The sequence below is a fragment of the Lacerta agilis genome, chromosome 8, assembly GCF_009819535.1.
Source record: "Lacerta agilis isolate rLacAgi1 chromosome 8, rLacAgi1.pri, whole genome shotgun sequence".
NCBI lineage: Eukaryota > Metazoa > Chordata > Lepidosauria > Squamata > Lacertidae > Lacerta > Lacerta agilis.
The window spans coordinates 54066881-54090009 of NC_046319.1; the positions used below are offsets into that span (position 1 = coordinate 54066881).

At 43.2% G+C, this 23129-nt stretch overlaps 2 protein-coding genes across 3 annotated transcripts; one reads left to right on the forward strand and one right to left on the reverse strand.

Moving 5' to 3' along the window:
* The first annotated feature begins 384 nt into the window (after positions 1-384).
* Positions 385-11285, forward strand: RBBP4 (RB binding protein 4, chromatin remodeling factor). Of its 2 annotated transcripts, none has more exons than XM_033157557.1 (12): positions 385-659; positions 3136-3283; positions 3942-4087; positions 4698-4871; positions 5844-5959; positions 6061-6221; positions 6371-6497; positions 6857-6934; positions 8511-8587; positions 8677-8734; positions 9354-9464; positions 10316-11285. In XM_033157557.1, exons 1-12 carry the CDS (start codon positions 644-646, stop codon positions 10379-10381), a joined length of 1278 nt encoding a protein of 425 aa, XP_033013448.1. In that variant the 5' UTR covers positions 385-643; the 3' UTR covers positions 10382-11285. The 2 variants fall into 2 exon arrangements, with proteins under 2 accessions (XP_033013448.1, XP_033013447.1); XM_033157556.1 differs by lacking the exon at positions 385-659 and adding an exon at positions 809-954.
* A 1019-nt stretch (positions 11286-12304) lies between these two features.
* On the reverse strand, positions 12305-22524 carry SYNC (syncoilin, intermediate filament protein). Its single transcript, XM_033157558.1, has 4 exons — positions 22336-22524; positions 17686-18646; positions 15192-15316; positions 12305-12780 (listed from the first exon to the last, which is right to left on the reverse strand). Exons 2-4 carry the CDS (start codon positions 18637-18639, stop codon positions 12720-12722), a joined length of 1140 nt encoding a protein of 379 aa, XP_033013449.1. The 5' UTR covers positions 18640-18646; positions 22336-22524; the 3' UTR covers positions 12305-12719.
* Between the last annotated feature and the right edge of the window lie 605 nt (positions 22525-23129).

Sequence of the window (23129 nt, forward strand, 5' to 3'; positions counted from 1 at the left end):
AATAAAAATTTATTATTATTTTTTGATTGTTACTCCCACTTTACAGGTGGGAGTGCAGAAGCAGCCACATGTACCTCAAAAGCCATTAATATTCAGTAGATTTTTTTCAGCTATGACATTTCCCTAATCTCAGCCCAAAAGGCAATGTTTGCTCCTCCAATCGACTCGTACAACCACCCCTGTTTCGCTAGAGCGGCCTTGCAACTCTCAGGCCACCTAACCAAAAACAAAATGGCGGCCCCTACGCAAGCTTCGGCAAGCAACTGCCCTTCTTCCGCAACGACGAAACGGGAGAAGGGAGGGGAGGAGAGAGCGCGTGCGCCATCCTTCCCTCAGCGAGCACGCCCACTCGGCCCCTCCCCTCCTCCCCCATTCCCGCCGTCGTGATTCGCCGAGAGGATCGCCGCGGCTGGGTCTGCGATTGGACGGAGTTGGCGCGAACCCGTCTCGCGCGCCACTGCTGTTCTGAAGTGAATTGTGAAGGGGGGGAAAGGAGGAGAACTACGACGACTCAGGAAACAATAGAGGAGGGCTCAGCAGCCCAGCGCGGGTAGCACGAGGTGCCTAGTGAAGGGCGGGCTGAGTCCTGAGGTAAACTAGGAAGGCCGCGACGTCGCCGGCGCTCCCGAAGAGAGTTGGAATCATGGCGGATAAGGAAGGTGAGCGGAGCCGACGCTACTGAGGCGGGAGACTCGACTAGGCCTCACTCCCCCCTTCCCCCTCCCTTTCCGGCCTCTGCGCGGGCCCTGGCAGAAAAGCGCCTTGTCCAATCCCCGCGCCTGCTTTCTCGGCCCTGCCCCCTTTCCCTGGGAGCCGCCCAATAGGGCGCTCCTCCCTCCCTTCCTGGCACCTTCCCTCCCGCCCCCTCCTCTTCCCTCGCTTCCTTCGTGGTTCTCGGGTTCTTTGCGTGGAGCTGCTTTGTAATGAGGCGGGGAGGGCTGCAGGATGGCTCAGGTGGGCTTTTCGCGAGGGCGGCTCGCCGGCCTCTCAATCCCCCCTCCCCCCATGGGCCTTGAACAAACTGCGGCGGTTCCTCCGGCGGCGCTTCTCCAGCCGGGGAGGGAGACGCTCGCGAGGTGGTGGAGGAGGAGAAGAATTGGGGCGCGGGAGGGGTCCCACCGTCTCGTAAATTTCTGCTTCTGGGGTGTTGGTGGTGGTGGTGTTATGTAGCATAATGTGTAGAATTTTCCTCTTTCTCCAAGGGGCACAGGGCTGCGTACATGGCCTCCTTCCCCTCTTCTCTTCCCCCGCCCCCGCTTTAGATTCTCAGCAACCTGTGAGGTACATTAGGTTGGGGGGGGGGGAGGAGAGAGTGTCTTAAAGGCACAGGGCCCTAGAAAAGAAAGAGAAGGATGCAATTTCTTTTCGTACTTTCTCTATGTGCTCCAAACAGCCTAGATGGGTTGTTCTGTTTTTAAGAAGTGCTCTTCTTTAGAGTAGGGAGTGGGCAGATTTCCACGTTGCTGACTTTTTGTTTTTTAAGCTAAAACTCTGAGATACACCTGAAGCCAGATTCAGGCTAGTGTCTAGGGGGAAAGAGGCACAATGCGCAGTTAAATAAGAACATGCATAATCAGGGATTCGTTTTCAGTAACAGAAGTTAAGCTTGGGTTCTTTAGCAAGCCACTGCCTACCCCAGCCCCCAACTTCTTTTGTTTAATAGTGCCATTTAGTGAGGGGAACCTTTTTTATTCTTGTCATTGCTCAAATTTTGAGAGTGAGAAGTGCTTGCTGCAAATTGTCCAGAGGTCACTCTTTCTGCTTAGCCTTGTTTTAGCAGTGTTCAAAGTGCCTCAGTTCTGTTACCTAAGTAATCAGTACAACAGCCCTGTAAAGTAGATCTTGCTCCACTTGCAGGTGGGTTGAGAATACAGTAATTTGCCTAAAGCCATCAATTGACTTAATGATATTATAAATGAACTTTGTGTGGAGATGGTTCCCAATATGTTGGCATTGGTCTTTCTAGAGACACAATGGAGTGTGTCTCCAGGGGTGAAGTCAAACCTTGAGGGGTGCAAATCTGTGCAGTGTGTATGGAGGTCCTGGGCTGCCCAGAGGTCAAGATCCCCCTCCTGGCCTTGATGATACGGTCCAAAGGAAACCCGAGCAATATGTTTGGCATCAGCTTGGCTGCAGGAGTTGCCAGAAAGAGGTGTACAACTTACAGTTCAACAGTCCTTACAGCCACATCGTAGGAGTTTTCTCTTAACTGCATATTACAAGTTGGGGGCTGAGAAATTCTGCTTAGAGAATTCCTGCCTAATTTTGAATCACAGGTTTCCTATCTGAGGTCTTACATAACTGCTGCTTTGCAAGAGAATTGAACTTCTTGTTGCTGTTCAATTGTTAGTTTGGAAAAAAAAACCTAAAGCACAGTAGAATAGTAGCTCTGATGCTCTTTAGGAGAATGCTTTTTTGTATCCTGTTTGAAGGAAAGTGAATGCAGCATTGCATGAGTGTACAGTACTTGTAAACTATGTTATGATGCAACTGACAAACATGACTTACTGGCCTAGTGAAAATGATTCCTGCTGGCATAGAAAAACAATACCATGTTTAACAGTGCATGGTTATGTAGAAGTACCCTGTTTCTCCTAAAATAAGACATAGCCATAAAATAAGCCATAGCAGGATTTCTATGCATTTGCGAAATATAAGCCGTTCCCCAAAAATAAGCCATACCCCGAAAATAAGCCATAGTGAAGTGGTACCTCCCATTAAAACAGCCTGGAGAGGCGTGGCTATGCAGCGTACCGATGCGACGCGGTTAAAATAAGACATCCCCTGAAAATAAGCCATACTGTGTTTTGTAGAGTGAAAAAAAATATAAGACGGTGTCTTATTTTAGGAGAAACACGGTAAGTTCAATTGTGCCTAATGGGACTTATTCCCAAGTAAGTAAGCATAAGGTTGCAGCCATGAGTGATCTTGCTGACCTGCTATGCTCCCTCAGTGATTAATCAGGGTGACACAGTTTGGGGCATAGAAGAAATTCCTGAGTACAGAAGATGTGAATATCTTCCTCTCTACCCTAAATTCTAAATATATTTTGTGGAGAGCTATGGCATGTGCCCATAAGGTTTTTAGGTTTATTTACCAGCATTAATTAATGCATTGTTTTCTTATAATTATCAGCTGCCTTTGATGATGCTGTGGAGGAGCGAGTGATCAATGAAGAATATAAAATATGGAAAAAGAACACTCCATTTCTCTATGATCTTGTAATGACCCATGCTTTGGAATGGCCCAGCTTGACTGCTCAGTGGCTTCCTGATGTAACCAGGTAACACACATGACTGCAGCATAAACACTTACTTAATTGATTAAGGCCTGTGCAACATAGAGGCTTACTTGAGTAAACATCCATAGGACCATGCCTGCATTTCTTTAGTATATGAACAAGTTTGTTAAACTAAGTAAGGGCCAGTTTGTGCGCACCAACATTAAACCAGGAAATTTATAACTGTAGCTTCTTGTCTTGGTCAAGCTAAGGAAACTGGTTAACAGCTCTGGAACAAGGCATAATATTATAACAACTTCAAACTCTGGTTTAGTATACTGGCTTCTGAAGCTGGAAACTGGTTTAGTTGTGGCAGAGGGAGGAGCAAAGAAGTTGAGCATTTCTGACTGATAAACAGATGTATAGATGTATGATGGAATGCAGCCAATATGTTAGCTTCTTTGAGTGTCCCAGAAAGGCAATAAATATTTTAACATCTATTGTAACTAATTGCTACATTGTTTTCCTGCTTGTAATGTTTCATATTGTTGGGTAAGGAAAACCAGCAACTCTAGTCTAACAGTTTCTGTAGCACTGGAGTAAGGGAAATTCACATTGAGTCTCTTGGTGTTCCTAACATTCATGCCAGTGACCCTAATGAGGAGTCAGTCCAAGTAAACAAACACCCTTTGACCTCATTATTCCTTTTATGGCATTGTAGACCTGAAGGCAAAGACTTCAGTATTCACCGGCTAGTTCTTGGGACCCATACCTCTGACGAACAAAATCACCTTGTGATAGCCAGCGTGCAGCTCCCTAATGATGATGCACAGTTTGATGCCTCACACTATGATAGTGAGAAGGGAGGTAAGAGAACAAAATGGGAAAGAAGGGTGGGTTTCTTCCTGAATCTTCCTGATGTTTATCTTATTAGGTTAACAAGGCACAGATCTTGGAGAGGACTGTTGGTGTTAGGCTAAGATAAAAAACTAAATAAATGTCCCAATGAAGCTTTGATTTCCAGGATGTATTTTCTGTCCAGAAAATTGGATATACCGGTACATTAAACAGTGCAACTTAGTAGATGAAGTACTTGTCTGAAATTGAAGTCTTGCTGTTACAGGAATTATGTTTCAACATCTGGTTGATTAGCAATATGTTGGCTTACTGCTGTCTTGAACTTTATTGCTTAATGAGTGATATAACATGTTACAGATTGTGAATATGATATGTCAGCAGTGTTGTACCTATTTAAATATATATTGATTGATTAATAAAGCTTTCTAAAATCATATTGCTTAAAGATACTTTGGGATATTGTTTTCCAAATGTAAACAAAGACATACTGCATCAAAAAATACATTTTTTAGTTCCATAATGTCCATATGGCATAGATTCTTGGTTTTAATTGGTTTATTTTCTAGTATGAATGACTTGAAACATGTAGCTATTATAGAAATGGCTTCTTTATTTTCAGAGTTTGGAGGTTTTGGCTCTGTTAGTGGGAAAATTGAAATTGAAATAAAAATTAACCACGAAGGAGAAGTGAATAGAGCACGCTACATGCCCCAGAATCCTTGCATTATTGCTACAAAGACTCCATCCAGTGATGTACTTGTGTTTGATTATACTAAGCATCCATCTAAACCAGGTATTTGTCTGTTGTCATATCTGAACCTTGCTCCTTTTATATATGTACTTTGGGGATAAAATAAATTGATAGGCCTTGTTGATTCCAAGTATTGTATTGAGGAGATTATTTTTAAAGTGTCGGAAGCTGCTTCTTTTCTCATTTGTTGTATATTAATGTATGCTTTGTTTACTGCCATTTAATTTATTTTTATTGGTTGAATCTAGGCTAGGAATGTATAGCAGGAAAATTAATGATGTTCAGGATACAGAGACTGCTCTTTAGTTGTTCACCACAGTTGCTAGTCTCAGAACTGCCCCAGAAAGCAAGACACTTCCAAGTGAGGCTATACTAATCTGATTTCATGCTGGAACAGAATTTAAGAGTAATGTTTTCAGATAATTTATTAAGATTTGTGATGGACAAGCATAGTTTGAAAAACTTGAAAGCAGAACAAAGAAAAGGTTTAATTAGGAAAAACAGTATAAGTTCAGACAAATAGAATTAACATAGACTGCTGAAATCTGTGAATTTTAAGTGGCATCTTGTATTGTCCAACTAAATCATGGTGGATAATTTTTTAGCTCCAATTTGACATGTGGGCAGGGGTGCCCACTGGTCAATAAGCAGCTTTGCAAGGCTTCCACCTCTCCCCTTTTAAACTCCCAGTCTCAGAACTTTAAAAGGAGTGTTGGAAAGGCCTGTATGCTCTTGTTTCAGTCTGAAATGGGAGTGTAGGGGCTGTATTAAAGTCCTCTGCCAAAGCACTTTTTGAATCATCCTTCCCCTATCTCCATTAAATGAAAGAAGTGGATGGTGGAGACTTAAAAAAAGTACTATTAAGGACTGCTTTAAAAAGACCCTTATGGTGCCATTTCTACTATAAGCCAGGAAGAAGATCTGATCATATGTTTTAAGAGATTAATTTATCCTTATTTGCTATTTTATAATACTGCAAGAATAAAGCAAGCAATAACCCTATCTCCTTTGCAGACCCTTCTGGTGAGTGTAATCCAGATCTACGTCTTCGTGGGCATCAAAAAGAAGGCTATGGTTTGTCTTGGAATCCAAACCTTAGTGGTCATCTGCTTAGTGCATCTGATGATCATGTGAGTATTGTATGCTTAGTTAGTCCAGGTATACATAATGTACATATCTGCCAAATGAATGTTTCTTATGTTAATGTATTTTCCCATTTTATCTCTTTAAGACCATTTGCTTGTGGGACATAAGTGCTGTTCCAAAGGAAGGGAAAGTGGTGGATGCGAAGACTATCTTTACAGGCCATACAGCTGTGGTGGAAGATGTTTCCTGGCATTTGCTGCATGAATCTCTCTTTGGATCTGTTGCTGATGATCAGAAACTTATGATGTAAGCAAAGCTATATATTTCAATTATTGTTCCTTGAATTCTCTTTAAAAGTTGGAGGGATAGGCTCTTATTAATAGTTGCACTTGCAATTTGTGTGTGTTAATCAATCCATCAAAGGTGTTTCTTATTTTGAATTTCGTTCTTTACAGTTGGGACACCCGGTCAAACAACACTTCCAAGCCAAGCCATTCAGTGGATGCTCACACTGCTGAAGTGAACTGTCTGTCTTTCAATCCTTATAGCGAGTTCATCTTGGCCACGGGATCAGCTGATAAGGTGTCTGTCCAGAATTCACAGAAAACATTGCCTAATCCATAGTTGCAGAATTCAGGAGATTGTTCTATATGTGTTGAACGGTCCTAGTCTGTGAGGCTGTGGGCTGTGTACAGTACAGTGGTACCTCGGGTTACGTACTTAATTGGTTCCGGGGTGCCGTTCGTAACCCGAAAAGTACTTAACCCGAAAATCGCCCTTTGCGCGAACTGCGCATTACGTGCAGAACGCTTCTGCGCATGCGTGGAAAAACACTTCCGGGTTACCGGAGTACGTAACCCGAAGCAGACGTAACCCGAGGCACAACTGTACAATAAATGAATATTCTTATTTATTAATTATGCTCTGGTTTTTCTGGCCAGACTGTTGCATTATGGGATCTGCGAAACCTGAAACTGAAGTTGCACTCCTTTGAGTCACACAAAGATGAAATATTCCAGGTAAGCTCACATAATATCATGTGACATCATTTTCTGATCATTTGACAACATGGCTGCTCTTAAAAGGGTCTTTGATTTTTCCTTCTCAGAATTGGCCTTGCTATTAAAGTTTCAGACCAACTATTGACAAGTTTGCTCATCTCTGTGTTAGTTCAGTTAGAAAACTTACAGCAGATACGTTGATTTTTCTGCTTGTGAAAAATGCATGTTTATGATCCTTCAGCAGCAGATTTAAAAAATTGGAATGGAATATTCGGGCAGTGAGGTTTAAGTGACTGACTTGGCTGACAGAAAAAAAACATTGGCAGTTACAAAAAGAGGGTTAGAATACCAGAATAAGTGTAGGACAAGGTTACTTATTTGATGACTCAGTACTAATTTTCTTCATTTGTTATGGTGATAAAGTATGCATCAGTAAAGTGTTCAAGTAATGACTAACAAAGACATTTGGAGATTTTTGAGTTCCCTAAGTTTCTCTCTTATTTGATGCATTGCACTTATTCCCAGGGGTGGAAAATATAACTAATAGGTCTGGTGATACATCTTAAAGACTTGGGTGGTTTCATGATATACTAGCTTTATGAGGTGCTTCTAGAATTTAAAGTACAGGCAACCCGCTATTTACATGGGGGTTGTGTTCCGAGGCACCACTTGTGTCAGTGAAATCGTGTACATTTGAAACACCATTGAAAAAGCTGGCAAACTCCTTATTCTGTTCTGCCCCTTTTGTGGCTTTTAAGGTCACTTCCAGGTTTGGCGTGTATGCGCAGTCATGTATGTATGGAACATGCATAAATGGGGGCTGCCTCTCCATAATTTGGTTTCCAAAGGCAGACTGCTCAAAGGAGCAGAGTGCTGGCAGCCTGTTAGTCTGCTGTTGAGAAAGCTGAACTGGTTGCTGATTTACTGCCAGACCAGGTTCAAGGCTCTTGTGTTAATTCACAAAGCCCTATACAGCTTTGGTCCAGAGTACCTTAAGGACTATCTGATCTTTTGTTCTCCACCTCAGATCCTTTGATGCAGCGTGTCTGCAGATTCCCCAAGCCCTTGAGGTTCCATTGGCTTCCAATAGGGACTGAGCCTTAAATGTGGCAGGCCCTGCCCTGCCCTGTGAAAATCCCTATCTGTAGATATTCAGCAGGACCCATCCCTGCCTTCTTTCAGACATTTTCTGAAAACTGCTGTTGAAACAGACCTTCATAATTTGATTTTTTTTTCTTTAAACCAACCAGTATCTACTGAGTTTTTAAATTATGTTTTATAGATTGATTTAATTGCATTTTATAAGTTGTAGGCCGCCTTGTTATATTTTATGAAAGAGCGGATTATACATTTTCAAATAAATGTGTGTGTGGATTTCTGGTCATTATGATTGATAGTATCCCTCCTCTGCTCAGCTAATTGTGTAGCATATTTGAACTGTGAGCGGTTTTCAAGAGCAGAATAATAAATAGGGATTTTAAAGTGATTGACTGGCATTAATGAACAGCTATGGTTTGATATACTGTGTAAGAACAATAAAAATTGCATCAGAACTACCGAGGCAAAATGTTATATCTCATCCTAATTGATGCAGGTTCAGTGGTCCCCACATAATGAAACCATTCTGGCTTCCAGTGGTACCGATCGCAGACTGAATGTCTGGGATTTAAGGTAAGCCTCAGATGTGTGTAGTGTTGTGGAAATGCTGAGTTCACCAGAAGTGCTTTTTATGTGTCTCTAATTACTGTCTTCTGTTTCAGTAAAATTGGAGAAGAGCAGTCTCCCGAAGATGCAGAGGATGGCCCACCTGAGCTGTTGGTAAGTGAGAGGTTTTGGTGTTGCCACCAATTCTCCCCCCACTCCCCAAGGAAAAAAAATGAGGTTTTATGCCTTTGTTTGGGTATGGTCAGCTGGTGAGAGGCTGGCACTTGTGTGCACCATCTTTGATCAGAGTTGAGTAGTCCTAATGTGGTGTTTCATTCTGCTTTGCATGTACTTTTCCTTCCATGAACTATTTTTCAGCTTCCTGGGTGGCAGCTTCTTGCTGACACACCCAGCTGATCTGTGAATGAGATGCTTTCTGAGTCCAGGATACTTTGTGTGACTCTTCTTCCTTCTCAAACCCCCTCCCCCCAGCTGCAAATGAATTAAGCCCTGCAGTTGGGAGGGGGAGGGGAAGAAAATAGAAATAAAAATGGATTAGCTCAATTGTGGAGTTGATACTTCATTGTATTTTAGTCCTACGTTTGGATTTTTATTTTAAATTTTGCCTTACTGATAGTCCAGCCTTTTTTGAAGATTGGTGGGTTTTATGTTGGTAATCTACTATGGATATCTATGATATGATTCACACGTAAGAATTGTAACCCTGTTCTTGAAGTATGTATTCTGTATTGGAATTGTGTGCTTAAATAACGTATCTTATTCTCAATGTTAGTTTATTCATGGTGGTCACACTGCAAAGATATCTGACTTCTCCTGGAATCCAAATGAACCCTGGGTAATTTGTTCGGTATCAGAAGACAATATCATGCAAGTCTGGCAAATGGTAAGTACTTGGTTGATTATTTGACGGGAAAGTGAATCCAAAACTCTGCAGCAGTGCAGTAGCTACAACAGAGTGAACATTCTGGTTTTCTTTTATTGGAGTTAATGATAAATTTCTTTCAGAGATACTTGCATGAAGCTCATATGAATGTTAACGGTAGAAAGAAGCTTTTAAAAATGGGTAAAGGACCCCTGACAGTTAAGTCCAGTCACAAACGACTGGGGTTGTGGCGCTCATCTCGCTTTACTGGCCGAGGGAACCAACGTTTGTCCACAGACAGTTTTTCCTGGTCATGTGGCCAGCATGACTATGCTGCTTCTGGCGAAACCAGAGCAGCGCACGGAAACACAGTTTACCTTCCCGCTGGAGCGGTACCTATTTAACTAGTTGCACTTTGACGTGCTTTTGAACTGCTAGGTTGGTGGGAGCTGGGACCAAGCAACGGGAGCTCACCCCGTTGTGGGGATTCGAACCACCGACCTTCCAGTCAGCAAGCCTTAGGCTCAGTGGTTTAGACCACAGCGCCACCCGCGTCCCTAGAAAGAAGCTACAGGGCTGTCTTTCCAAAGATTTGTAAGCATTCAAGATTTCAAAGGCATTCCCTTCTGGTGGGGCACAGAGCACCCATAGGATGCATATAATCTCAAACTGTAGAAGGAAGTCTGTCTTAATAAATATTTGGCAGAATAATGACTGAATCCTTGTGTCTGGCAAAGGTATTGAATTTGCTATGTGTTACTTAGGGTAAAGTTTGTCATTGTAGTGTTTGGATTGTGCCCTTAGAATAGGAATTTGCTTAACTGTCAGATTAATACTTCTATCTAATTCTTTATTCCTCTCTCTCTGTATAGGCAGAGAACATATATAATGATGAAGATCCTGAAGGAAGTGTGGATCCAGAAGGGCAAGGCTCTTAGATACTTGACCCCTTCAGTCCTTGCTGTTTGTTTCCTGTTGTTGTCCTCTCCCTGCCCTGTTCTCCTAAGTTTCTTGAGATTGTCAGCTGTGCTGTTTTGCGAGAGACAAACACATGCACTGTGCATTCAACAGCCCATCTGTAGATATTATCCATCAGCCTTGCTTCTAACTCAGAAAGTGAACTGTTGCTGTTGAAAGTTGAACCTTACTTGAGCTAGCACCACACATTGGCTTCTTGGTTGACAATTTTTCTCCTAAAAACTCGTTGATTGAGAGCTGGTGTACACAGCCTGCTACAAGAAATTTTAATACAAACTATGCCTGAATTGTTTCAGTACAAGCGTTGGTCAGATCTGAATGTTTTCTACTGAGGGGAATTTTAGAGTAGAAGCTTCTCTCTATTTTATTTTTATTGGTCCCTCCTGATAAAAGAATATGTTTAGAGCTTTAGCTCTAGTCTTGTTTCAGATACAGATAAATCCAGTGCAGGGTCACCTATTCTTAACTTTGTCCTTGATTAGAGTAATTCTGTCTGTCCAGATAATGCCTGAGTTTTCTTCATAATACTTTGGTCCTTCCATCCTTTTCTGATGGGGCAACTTAGGATGTGGATATGAATATGGTAGTCACCTATAACTGCACATTACTTTGCCCTCTTGTGTGTTTCTTGAACTGTGTTCTATTATCTTTCCTTTCTGTGGTTTTTTTAACTGGGGGGACCACCAAGTTATGAAAGTGTTTGTTTTCAGCTGATATATGTAATAAAGACATATAAAGAATGATTACATGAAATTTCACCTTGTATCAGCACATCTCCTGTGAGGGTGAACTGTTCCACCAGCAGCCCATTTAACTCCATGAACCATACAAGTGCTTCAGATTAAATAAAATTGGTTTTCTATGTGGGATGTGATTGTCTTTTCTTTTTAAAAAAATCAACACTTTTAAGTTTTCTGGAACCAAAGTGGTGGCTTAATTGCACGGCTTCTAAATTGTTAATGAAGTACAGTTATGCTAGAGAATGGAACAGAGTGATATATTATGAAGTTGAAATCTTGAAATATGTGGAAATCACTTGGTCACTGGCAATGAGAGTATGATGTAAAATGGCAGAACTTGCTGCTGCCTGTGTTTTGAGGAGGGTTGAGAGTGGTGAGCTGCCTGTTGCAAGAACCAATTTGATATGATCTGCTAAAATAACACAATAAGCTGGGCACTGGAAAGCGTTGATGGGTATGTATCATTTAGTAGTTTGTGGCTGGAGATGTTTAGGTAACTCCTTTCCAGGTTAAAGTTGATTCCTACAGGTCTCTCTGTTTCATGTTTCAAACTGGGTTTCCTTTGCCAGCTCAACTCTGTGTGAAATACCTCCCACCCTAGGTTGGATGTCAGAACCTCTCAGTTTTCATTCCCACCCAGCAGTTCTTGCTTGAAGGCATTCAGTAACCTTGTCCGCCTACCTGACACTGTTGAATGCAGAAGGAAGGCTTGTGCCCAAATCTCCTGACACTGTAGGCCTAACTTTGTACTTTGGCTTGGATGCTGTGTCAGTGGGAGAATGGAAGTAATGCAGTTACTTTGGCCCCAGTGGTTCACATCATGGTCGTCACCTTGTACAAGTTTTATACATAAGTCAGTAGCGCTCTACTAGTGTATTTTGCAGGTCCTTTTATCCTAAGTGTAGAACTGTTCTTGAAGATGTTAACCTTCAAACTGGAAAACACCCTCTTATTTGTAGAATTTTTACTGAGGCAAGGGTAGTGGAAAGAAAATGTAGACAAACCTGGTTGGTTTGCCATTGGGGTAGAATAGGGATGACTATTAGCCTGCAGTCGTCTTGAGTGGATTTTCAATCTGTTTAACCCTGTTGCTATGTTACCAAAACACTGATTTTTCCTCCATTAATAGCAAAATGCTCTATGTGCGTATAAAAAAGCATTTAATTAGGACTTCTGCTTCCTATCCATAAGATGTCAAAATTACAAACTGTTGCCGAAAATAACTAAACAATCCTGTTCTCAAACAGGTTTTGTACAGAATTATAACATTAAAGAAAAGTTGATTAATGAACTGACACGTCAGCTTTACACAAACCTTAAACTATGAAGTTGTGCATAATGCACATCTGGTATTCTGCTGATGTGACATCTGTCCAGTGTAACTACCAGGTTTCAGACCATTTGCAGCCATTTTTATAATAATAAAAATGCAAACCATCATAGTTTTCCTTATTGGCTGTGTCATCAGATGGAGAGGATGTACTATCATTCCCACTAAAGAGACAGCAAGGAAGGAAGGAAGGAAGGGGAAGGATGTCCATGCTTATAAATCCATGATTCAATCTTGGTCTTGTTTAGCTTCAGACTTGCAGAGTCGTCCATAGATTTCTAAGCAGTCTCTGTAGGGATTGAAATTGAGTTACCAGTTGCTCAATGAAATAACATTTCACAAGGAAATCAGATTTCTTTGCTGTTCTTTCCCTTGTGGGACTCTCATCGTTCCACTCAGCTTATTCCAGAGGTCGAGTGGGAGACCTGTGCTCATGACACCCCACATCTTTTGCCCTCCATCCAATCCAATCCTACCTTTCCAACAGCCTCTCTGATATTGCTGCCTGAATGTTTCAGCAGTATTTCTAACCACTGTCTCCTATGACATGTGACCTCATTTATTTTCATTTGTCAGCATCTACCCTACTGATTTTGACACTTTTCACTTTTGCCTCCTGGCTCAGTCTGTTGCAGAGTGGTATACAATGGTGGTTGCGAACCTGGTGCTTGTGGCATCGGTTTGCTCAGTAGTGCTGCTGCTGTGTGTGTATGATTGCACTAGCTCTTAAAGTGGTTCATCTTTGCCTCTGTTTCTTGGCCTGAGCACACCCCCTTTTACCCATTCTGCCACCTTACCTTCCTTTTCTGGCCCCTACAAGAAAATAGGAGAGGGAACAACACACTGATTGGAAGAAGCAGCTGACTACAAATAGGTAGATCACGTTGTTGACCTGAGGGGCAGAGTGTATGTGTGCTTGAATCAATAGGGCATTTGCTGCTCACTTCCATCTACCTTGTGGTACCAGGCACTGCCTACAGAGCCATTCACCCCCTTTTCTCTTTTTGCTAAATGGGTGCTGAAGCTGACAGGCCCTTTATCTGCCTTGTCCTTATGATACTCATTTTCTTGGGAGGCACTTTCCCCTCTTTATTTTCTTACCACCTCCCTTTTTTTGTTTTGCTAAACAAAGAGGTTGCAAACTAGCTGATCTTTACCTGCGCACCATGTCCTTGTGGTGTTAGTGTGTTTTCTGGCTATACATGCTATTCAGGGTCTTTTTGCTGAACATTGAGCAATATTAGTCACAATTAGCATTTTTGCTTTTTTTCCAAGGAGAGGGAGAAGACAATGGTTCCAGCAGGACATTTGCCTTTTGTGGTGCTGGGCACATTTTAAAGCAGTAACCTTTTAAAAGGTTGTAAAAGTTATGCAGTCAAAGCATTACTGCATATGTTTAGATTTATGAAACTACTCTCAGAAGAAGAGACCAGAAAGATGCTGTACAAAGACAGAATTTACATTCTATATGGTTCCAAAAAAAACCCAAGTAATTTTGGAATGCTTTCAGAAACGTAAGAGGTTCTTTTCCTGGCAATTACTACTGTGCCATTTTGGGTGTCTCTCACAATCACTTCAGTAAAAAGGCTACATTTTGTTTGAAAAAATGAGTGTGAAAAGGCAGGCTTGTACTTGAAAGTTTCCCCAGAAAACCTTTGACAGGGAAATGTCCACATCCTCTACACACTGTCCAGAATTAAAATGTTCAGCCTTCTCCATGCCTAAACTATCCTAGGTTATATAGTGTTGTCTGTTGCAAAGAAAGGAGCTTTTGAATGGCCTATCCAACAAGAATTTCCCATTCTACTACAAAGTCTAGACCACCTCTTGTTAAGCACAATTAAGATAGTAATTCTTTGTTCACCTGGAAATCACACCATGACCAACCTGTACTCTTGTGAGTTGAAGCATCTTGGATCATGAAATTTTACATGGTTATATAAACTACTGCCCAACACTCTTAATTTCTGAATTCCTGGCTGGGTGCCTCTTACACTTCTGGAACCCTAGATTTGTTCCCTTACTATCGGACTCTATCCATTAAGTCTTGCTGTGGCCTTGGGCAGACTTTTCACTTTCTTTGGATTTTACTCTACCACTGAGAATACTTGTGTTCTTCTCCTGTGTTTTGGACTGAGCATAGGGAAGGGAAGTTTATAAAGGCCACACAATTCTCTCATATTCTTCTACCTTTCAATTTCCCTGAAATGGCAACATCACATTTCCCTCCTTCACACCTAACTATTCTCATTTGTTACACCTGCTTAATAAACCTCTGTTAAGAAGCTGATCTTGTGTTTGTTGCTCTGAACCCCTTACAAAGGAACTTCTCTACCCAGACTATGTGGACTGAAGTTGTTCATGCCATTCTCCTGCATGTTTTGTACAGCGACTGATTTCTAGGCCAGCTCTACCAAAGTGACAGGAGCCTGTCCGCCAGAATAGAGCTAGACCCTCAGTGGGAAGCAGTTCCCTACTATATTTGAGATATATGTCCCAGGTCAGTCATATTCTAGAACATCCTATTCCCCAAACACAAAGGGCTAGTCTGCAAAATACAGAGACGTATCTTGAGCAAGCATGGTAACTGGAAGGACCTATAGTGAGAATTTGTCACTCCTTTCTCACTGCTGCTTTCAGATTTTCTTGCAGACTTTGCTTTCATGTGGATAGAGTTTCAAGAAAGGTAGTAAAACCTACTTGTAAATTGATAGTTCCTGGTGTAAGCTGGCCCTCAGCTCTTCCAATTCTTGGTTTTTCTTCTGCTGAAGTTGGACTCCATTCTTCAGCTCCCTCAGCCTTTCTTCCATCTCTTCCACCTGTTCCTGTGGGTGGAAAAGCATTTAAATGTTTCGGAAAGGAATGTAGCCTGCATTTTAAATTCATCATGTAGTGTTTATGTACCTGTTGTAATCTGGGCCAGCATATGGCTGATAATTATTCTAGAGGGCATCACAATTTGCTGTCCAAACACAAATTTCACATCAGAAGGAGGAAAACCACAGCATTCTATCAGAATCGATAAGTTTAAATTGTTCATTCCCTTTTGTGAATTATATGCTTAAAATAAAAATTTGTTATTAAGATAAGGTTAACCACTCCTGCTTCAAATCATGTGATTAGATCCCTCTCCAGAACCACACAAATAGCAGCCTATTTTTGTGGCAAGGCAGGCAAGAAGCATTCAGTGGGTAGGAACGGCCTATGACGCATTCAGCCAAGTTGAATTCTGAGGGCAACCGAGTCTTGTGTAACATCAGGAGTCTCAGCAGTGCTTTATTTGTACCAAGGGCTCAGCTTTAGAACCAGGTCTGAGTACTGCAATACAGGAAGTGTAAGGAAAATGCCTTTGAAATAATGCATGGCTTGCCACTGTGACTCCATCCTTGCCACCATGTGTACTCTGTATCCACGGGGCCTCTTTTAAAGGACTCACTCTGTAGAACCCAGCCTTTGGAGGAGCTTGTATATGTGAGTAGAAGGGGTGGAAAAGAGCAGTCATATTTGCATGGCAAGGAATGTGTCTCTCTCAATTCCTGTATACTTCCTTGGACCTTAGAAAACCCTAAACCTTTTAATATGCAGCATTTCCTACCATCTGTAAATAAACTTGAGTCAAGGAAGGCAACAGCCTCGTAGGAGCTGTTGATGATTTGGTAAAATCCAGATATGGATGCTGGGCAGGCTAGTCTCCTCCCTGTTCCATTTAGAAGTAGTTCTTATTTTTAAAGAAATAGCATTTACACAGCCTTGTTTCTTGGCATTACTGTGTTAGTGGATTAAGTGAAAGGTCCACCTAGTCCACGGTTCTGTTTCCACAGTGGCCAACTGAATGCCTCTGAAAGTTCAGAAACAGGGATTTAAGGCCATAGCGATTTCTCTGTTGTGTCATTACCAGATGCTGGTATTCTGAAGTACACTGCCTCTGGATGTGGAGGTGTCATTTAGCAATTCATGGCTGAGAACCACCAACATAGCTCTCCTCCAGGCATCTGCCTAACTCTAATTCATCTAAAATACTGTAGTGCCTTTCACTACAGATCGAGTATGGAACATAGCAAGTTGGTTCATCTAGCTCATAATTGTCTAACAGCCTATATATAAGGGTCTGGTGACTTCTGTTTCAGTGTATCTGAAGTGTGCATGCACACGAAAGCTCATACCAAGAACAAACTTAGTTGGTCTCTAAGGTGCTACTGGAAGGATTTTTATTTTTATTTTTTATTTTGTTTTGATTGAGTGACATCAGTCTTTCCCAGCCCTACCTGGAGATGAAACAGATTGCATCTGGAACTGTCTATAGGTGCTGTGTCACTGAGCCATGACCCCTGTATTGATTCCATATAAATTATGTGTTAATGTGACATTTTAATATGTGTTAAACGTGTGAGGTGCATCTAAGACTTAGCATCTGTACATGCGTTTTCCTGGAAGGCAATACTTTATGCTCGGTAATAGTTTTTTTAAAAAAATAAATAAACACATGGGTAGATATTTTGGGATGTCAGCTGGGGAAGAAAGGATTAAGCCCACTCTAGATGCAATCCATCCTGCTGAAAATCTCTCTCCACCCCTCATTCTAGATTTAGGCTTAGGGGAAAAACTTTCTTGATTGCAGTGTTAAGAAAGAGGCGATGCTGTGGGCTGGTTGACTTCAAAGCCCCTCCTATTGGCTCCCAATAGGTTATTTTCCAAGCCAAATTGCGTTGTCTCTTGGAGGGGCTCCCTTGTATGAAAAACATCTTGCATGCACAGTATTAATATAGTCTTCTACCTGATGTGCTAGTTCTTTTTACAGGAAGGAAAATGTTTAACCTGCTTCTTCACTATTTCTCTCTCTTTGAGCTGATAGCTAGATATACCTCTATAAAGGACCAGCCAAACAGAAATTTCCCTGGTACAGCCTAACAGGAGTGGCATCTCATTCTCCCAATAGTGTTTGTTAGCTCAGATATTCTGGAGTCTGTGTCATAGCAGGTGGCATTTCAACAGATAGGCAGGTGCTACCTCAGCCTGCTTGGCAACTAGCTTTAGAACAGGGGAGGCTGCAAGGCTGTTAAGCAGCCTTTTCCAACTGGTGCCCTCCAGGTGTTTTGGACTATGACTTCCATCCTCCTTCCCCATTGGCTAATGTGACCTGGAGTCCAAACCATCTGGAGGGTACCATGCTGGGAAAGGCTGCCATAAGGCATACCTTGTACTGAAGAACTTCTTCGTCCCGTTTTTGCTTAATGAGCAGAATCTGTTGCTCCAGGTTTCTGTTCTGCAGCAGTAACTTGCTGACCTCTCCCTGCAGTGGTCTCAGAGTTTCCTTTAATCTGTGAATCTCGCCCTGTGCCTTTTGCAAATCCCTTCTGCTGGCTTCTCTCCTTTCTAAGAGGCGCATCAGCTTAGGCTCATACTGTTCTTCCAGGCCCTGACGGCTCTCCGCCACAAAGCTCTCAAACTCCATGGAAAGCCGCCTGCTTGCCTGGAGGTAGCAGCTGCTCCTTCGCCTCCTCGGAGCCTTCAGCTGTTCTCTCAACTGCTCCTTCTCTTTCTCACAAGTCTCTCTCAATTGGGATAGCTCCCCTGAAAGCTGGCTGACCCTGCTTTCCAGTTCTTCCCGGTAGACAGCAAACTGGGCCACATCGTGCCTCCTGTTTTCCAGCTGGTACTGGCACGCTACACATTCCCGGGTCACCCTAAAAAGCTTCTGTTTCACTTGCCGAATTTCATCCCGCAGACTGTCCCTTTCAAGCTCCACCTTGGCATGCAGCCTGTAGGCTTCAAGGATCTCTTCATGGGCTTGTTTGATTTCCTCAAGAGCTGGTTCCCGTAGGAGCATCAGTTCCTGAATAAGCTGGTCCCTCTCCCTCTCCAGCTCTTCCACTGCTTCAATGCACTCTTGAAAATGCTTTCCGAGATCCTCAATGCTCATGTCTTCTGCATCATAATATACTTCCTGGTCTTCCATGTCTTCCTGCAGCACCACTGCAGCGCCTGTGCTTTCTGTGTCTTGAAGGAATGGTATGTTGATGGGATCCATATACAGCATCTCAGGGGTGTCTTCTCCATCTAGCTCTAAGAGTGCTCCTGCAACCCCAGCACTTAGATCTGAAAAGGCTTCTGCATTGTCCAAATCCAGAGCAGGCTCGGAGTCTGCCATCACTTCCCTGGAAATAAAAAGCAATCATGGAATCAGACTTACAAACCGCTGAACGACAGAGCTCATTAGCATAGGTAGGCAATTGAGAAGTAGATGTGCCATCCCTCAGCTGAGAATCCTGCAACTGCAGAAAGCTTTGAAGAATTTGATGCTTTGTTACCAAGGCCAAGAAGTTAGCTTCCTCCCCCAACTTCTCACCATATACCCTAGCTGGTTCCCCTAGAACAATGCTTCTCAAAGTGTGGTACATGTACCCCCCGTGGTACACAAAAGGGTTTCAAAGGGTACATGGCATACATTTTTATTTTACTTTACCATAGTTTTTTTTAGCTGCAGAAAACAATTCATAAAATTTAGTATGAGAATGGTGTGCTGTATTAAAACTACCCCCAAATTATCTTTGCCCAAGAAGGGGTATGCTGGTAAGACTAAACTCTCAAAAGGGGTACGCAGTTATTGTAAATTTGGGGAACACTGCCCTTGAACAACACCACCACCACCACCACCACCCTGTATTTCACATACCTTATCTTTCTATTAATGCAGTGTGATCACATATTACAAACATTTAATTTGTGCAATTTCAACATGGTTGAATGCAGGCTGGTTGAAATTATACAACTTAAATGCAATCAAGGTGGATTGTTTAGAAGCTATTTTTGCACCAGGCCCATTTGGGGTTACCTGGCGCAAAAAGGGCTTTTAATATCTACTTGTTACCTGGGCTCTGGGAGTACGGGGAATTCCCCCCCCTTTCTCCCCCTCACCGACAAGCTGCAGCGATGGCTCCAAGATTTTGGGTATACATGATTTTCCCGTATACCCTGTATGGGCAGAACCCACAATTCTCTTGGTGCATCAGGGAAAAAAATCCAGGCACAACAGTTACCTAATAAAAATATTAGGACCATTAAAAAAATCACAAAGGCTTTTTTAATGTGCTCTTAATGAAGTAGTATACCACTGTTGTTCCTGTAACAATTCTACATGCTTAGAGACAACTTGTAACCTTGTTGAACAAGCCTCTATATGTTGAGTTGAATGTGGTAAACTAGGTATGGCTGAATAAATTTTGGAATCAAAATCTGCTTTCTACCTTAGCAGTAAAAATATGACAATAATTTAAAAATTGTCAAGTCTTCTGCTCACTAATGATGCTCCAGATCTGCTACCCAATGGGATCACGTTACCCTCCTTAAAGGTAAAGGTAAAGGGACCCCTGACCATTAGGTCCAGTCATGGACGACTGGGGTTGCGGCGCTCATCTCTCTTTCTTGGCTGAGGGAGCCGGCCTACAGCTTCTGGGTCATGTGGCCAGCATGACTAAGCCGCTTCTGGCTAACCAGAGCAGCGCACGGAAACGCCATTTACCTTCCCGCCGGAGGAGTGGTACCTATTTATCTACAGTCATACCTCGGGTTACAGACGCTTCAGGTTGTGTGCTTTTGGGTTGCGCACTGCACCGAACCCAGAAGTACCGGAACAGGTTACTTATGGGTTTCGGCGCTTGCGCATGCGCAGAAGTGCCGAATTGCGACCCGCGCAGACGTGACGTGAGTTGCGAACGCTGCGGGTTGCGAACGTGCCTCCTGCATGGATCACGTTCGCAACCCGAGCGTCCACTGTACTTGCGCTTTGATGTGCTTTCGAACTGCTAGGTTGGCAGGAACAGGGACCGAGCAACGGGAGCTCACCCCGTTGCAGGGATTTAAACCTGCTTAAATTTAAACTGTGTTGCAACGTGTTTGTTTAACATATGTATCTGTGATGCCGCATATCGTTACTTCCTTCAAGTTCTCTTCAAAACTCAGCTTTTCCACGAAGCTTTGGTCACTCCTTCCTTGCCCCCCCCCATGCCATCCTGTAACTAAGCCTAAGTAAATACAGCTGCCATCATTCTTCCCTCAACCCACCTCCATTTCCCTCACCTTCTTTCTATTGGATTGTTTTCTAGACTGTAACCAATGTGGGACAGAGGCTTGTTCTCTTACTATTTATAAAGTGCCATGTATGTGGATAAAAAGATACCGGTAGATACAAATATGGGTATAAAATGTAAATATCAGGGGTACGGGAACCCTGATGGAAATACACTGACCAGAACAGCTATATTAAGTGAATAAATAAATAAATATACTTTAAGCATGTGTTTTTTGTGTTGACAAATGGGGAGCAAATGAGCTGAGAGGTGGGTTTTTTTTTGTTTTGCTTTGTTTTTTTGTTTTTTTGCCAGGCTACTTAAGTACCATCCAAGGGGTAAGTTGGAGGGGAATCTGTGTTGCTTTAAGTCATTGATTACTGAAAAGAGGGCAGCTTTTTTTATTTTAATTGAAAATGCTGACGCAGCCTCAGATGTACAGAAGAGAGTGCCCAAATGAGCTTGCATGCATGCTCTGCAAGATGGCTGATCAAAATATCACAGCAGGCAAGGGATATTATTGAGGGGCCCTGGTTTCCAAGCAAGCAAGCATCGTAGAGTAGAGTCATCCCCTGAAGGAAGAGGGTGTGTGCAGCAGCTGTCCGCAGATGAAAGACCTCGGGTGAATGTGCACTGTGTTTAAATGGCAGGGAAGGGGGTGTTTAATCCACTGTCCTTAAGAATGTGGAGCGCCTGAACAACTTAAAGAGGTAAATGTTCTGAAACAGAACCAGCTGTAGTGAAATACCTGATGGGGGTGGGACTGAAGCCCCACCCAATGTGAGCAGCACATTGAAGGGCCGGTTGGGTAACATGCACTTTAAGAAGGGGAGCAGGGAAACTTCCATGGAATATTTAATGGGTGAGCACCTGCAGAGTGGCCCTGTCATCAGGATGTCAGAGAAGGAGACAAAAGACACATCCAGGGGGCATCAGCCCCCTGCCCAACAGAGGCCCATTGACATTTCAGCAAGGTTGGTACATGAGAGCTTAATGGCAGATGGTACCCCCTGTTAAGTTGTTGGGGAAGGGAGTCTCATTTGCATGTTCTACTTCAGCTCTGAGCACCACTGGAGATTATTTTCAGAGATAAACCTTCTCTTTTCCCAAATAAGGCATTTTTCCACCCTTGTGAAAACAGCAAAGTGAAGCAGCCTTCACTTCCATGCTTGCTATTTCTTAGTAGTTGGATACAGAAAGCTTAGGTGAGGACTGGTGCAAAGCTCTTTGGTTTCAACTTCTGAATTAGGACCGGAATCTGTCACCAATCATCTATCTATCTAGCAGCAGCAGGATTCCTTCCTTGTGAAGATTTCTTTCACAGGCAAATGGTCACGCTTTCCACCCAGGCAGATTCGGCCAGTCCCTGCTTCTCCCCCCCCCTCCTCTCTGTAGAAGGATGTCGTGCATCCAGGCTGATATTTCTTACTTGGGCAAAGAAAAAGAAAAAACCACACAAAGCCTGGGAAGACAGCCTCTTTCTCAGTGGTCCAGCAGCGGGTGAAGGTACTGTACCTTTTTTCCTTTTTCCAGTCAGGCCTGTGCTGGCCACAAAAGGTCTGGCAAGCAACCCAATTGAGCCCACCCTGAATAAACCTGATGCTTTCGAATCTGAATTATTCGCCAACCACACCCCGTTTCCAAAACCGTTAGGTTGCTCCCCTCTCCCCCTTAAATGAGCCTAGTCTTTTTTAGCTTGGAGCATCTCCTTTCCGCTACTAGAACAGAAAAGGGAGCCCACGCTCACCAATGAATGGTAGCAATTTAGCTCTTCTTACCTTTCTCTCCAGGAACCAAGTTCCTTGTGCCCCCGGCCGGACAGGGTTTTGGCATGGGGTGGGTGTGAGGTTATTAATAAACAGTGCAAGAAACCGGAGCCCCCGGGGCCACCCCCACCTCAGTCTCTGGAAACGGCTGTGCAATTCTAGTGGAAAGGCTGACACCAGATCCCTGCCTACGGAGTGGGGTGGGGGAGGAGGCGGGGAAGAGAGAGAGGCAGGGCGGCCGGCTGGCAGGCCTCTCCACTCGCCTCCCAGTGCCAGAGGCAGAGTGGTTGGCGCTTGGCTCTGTCTGAACTTTCAGCAGCGGCAAGAGGAAGGCTGCGTTGGGAGGGGCTGGGAAGGAGCAAGCCTCTTTAACCCTCTCTCTTTCCTTCACCTCTTCCACCCCCCCTTTGCATGTATGTTGGCAGCCACGTGTGAATGCTTACATGAAATACAGGAATGTCCAGAAACTGAGGAGACACCTGTGCATGCCGAGGGTCATGGACGTGCGCTTTCCAGTACTTGCTGCTGCTGTTATGCTCCCAAAGTGGGGTGGGAGGGAAGACTAAATGTCTGGTTTTGTGATGGGAGAGGGAGAGAGGAGGAAAGGATGAGACCAGAGTAGTAATGGGTGGGTGTTAGTAAATGCAGTTTGCATAGACCTGCTGCGCAATCTTATGTATGCCAGCTCAGTCCCGTTGCATTCTGTAGGGCTGCTTTTTAGGTAGGCATGTAATAGGATTGCAGGTTAAGAAAGTCATCTTTGCCCAGTTAAAGTTCAAAGGTGGCAAGCCCAAAGGGTGACTGGC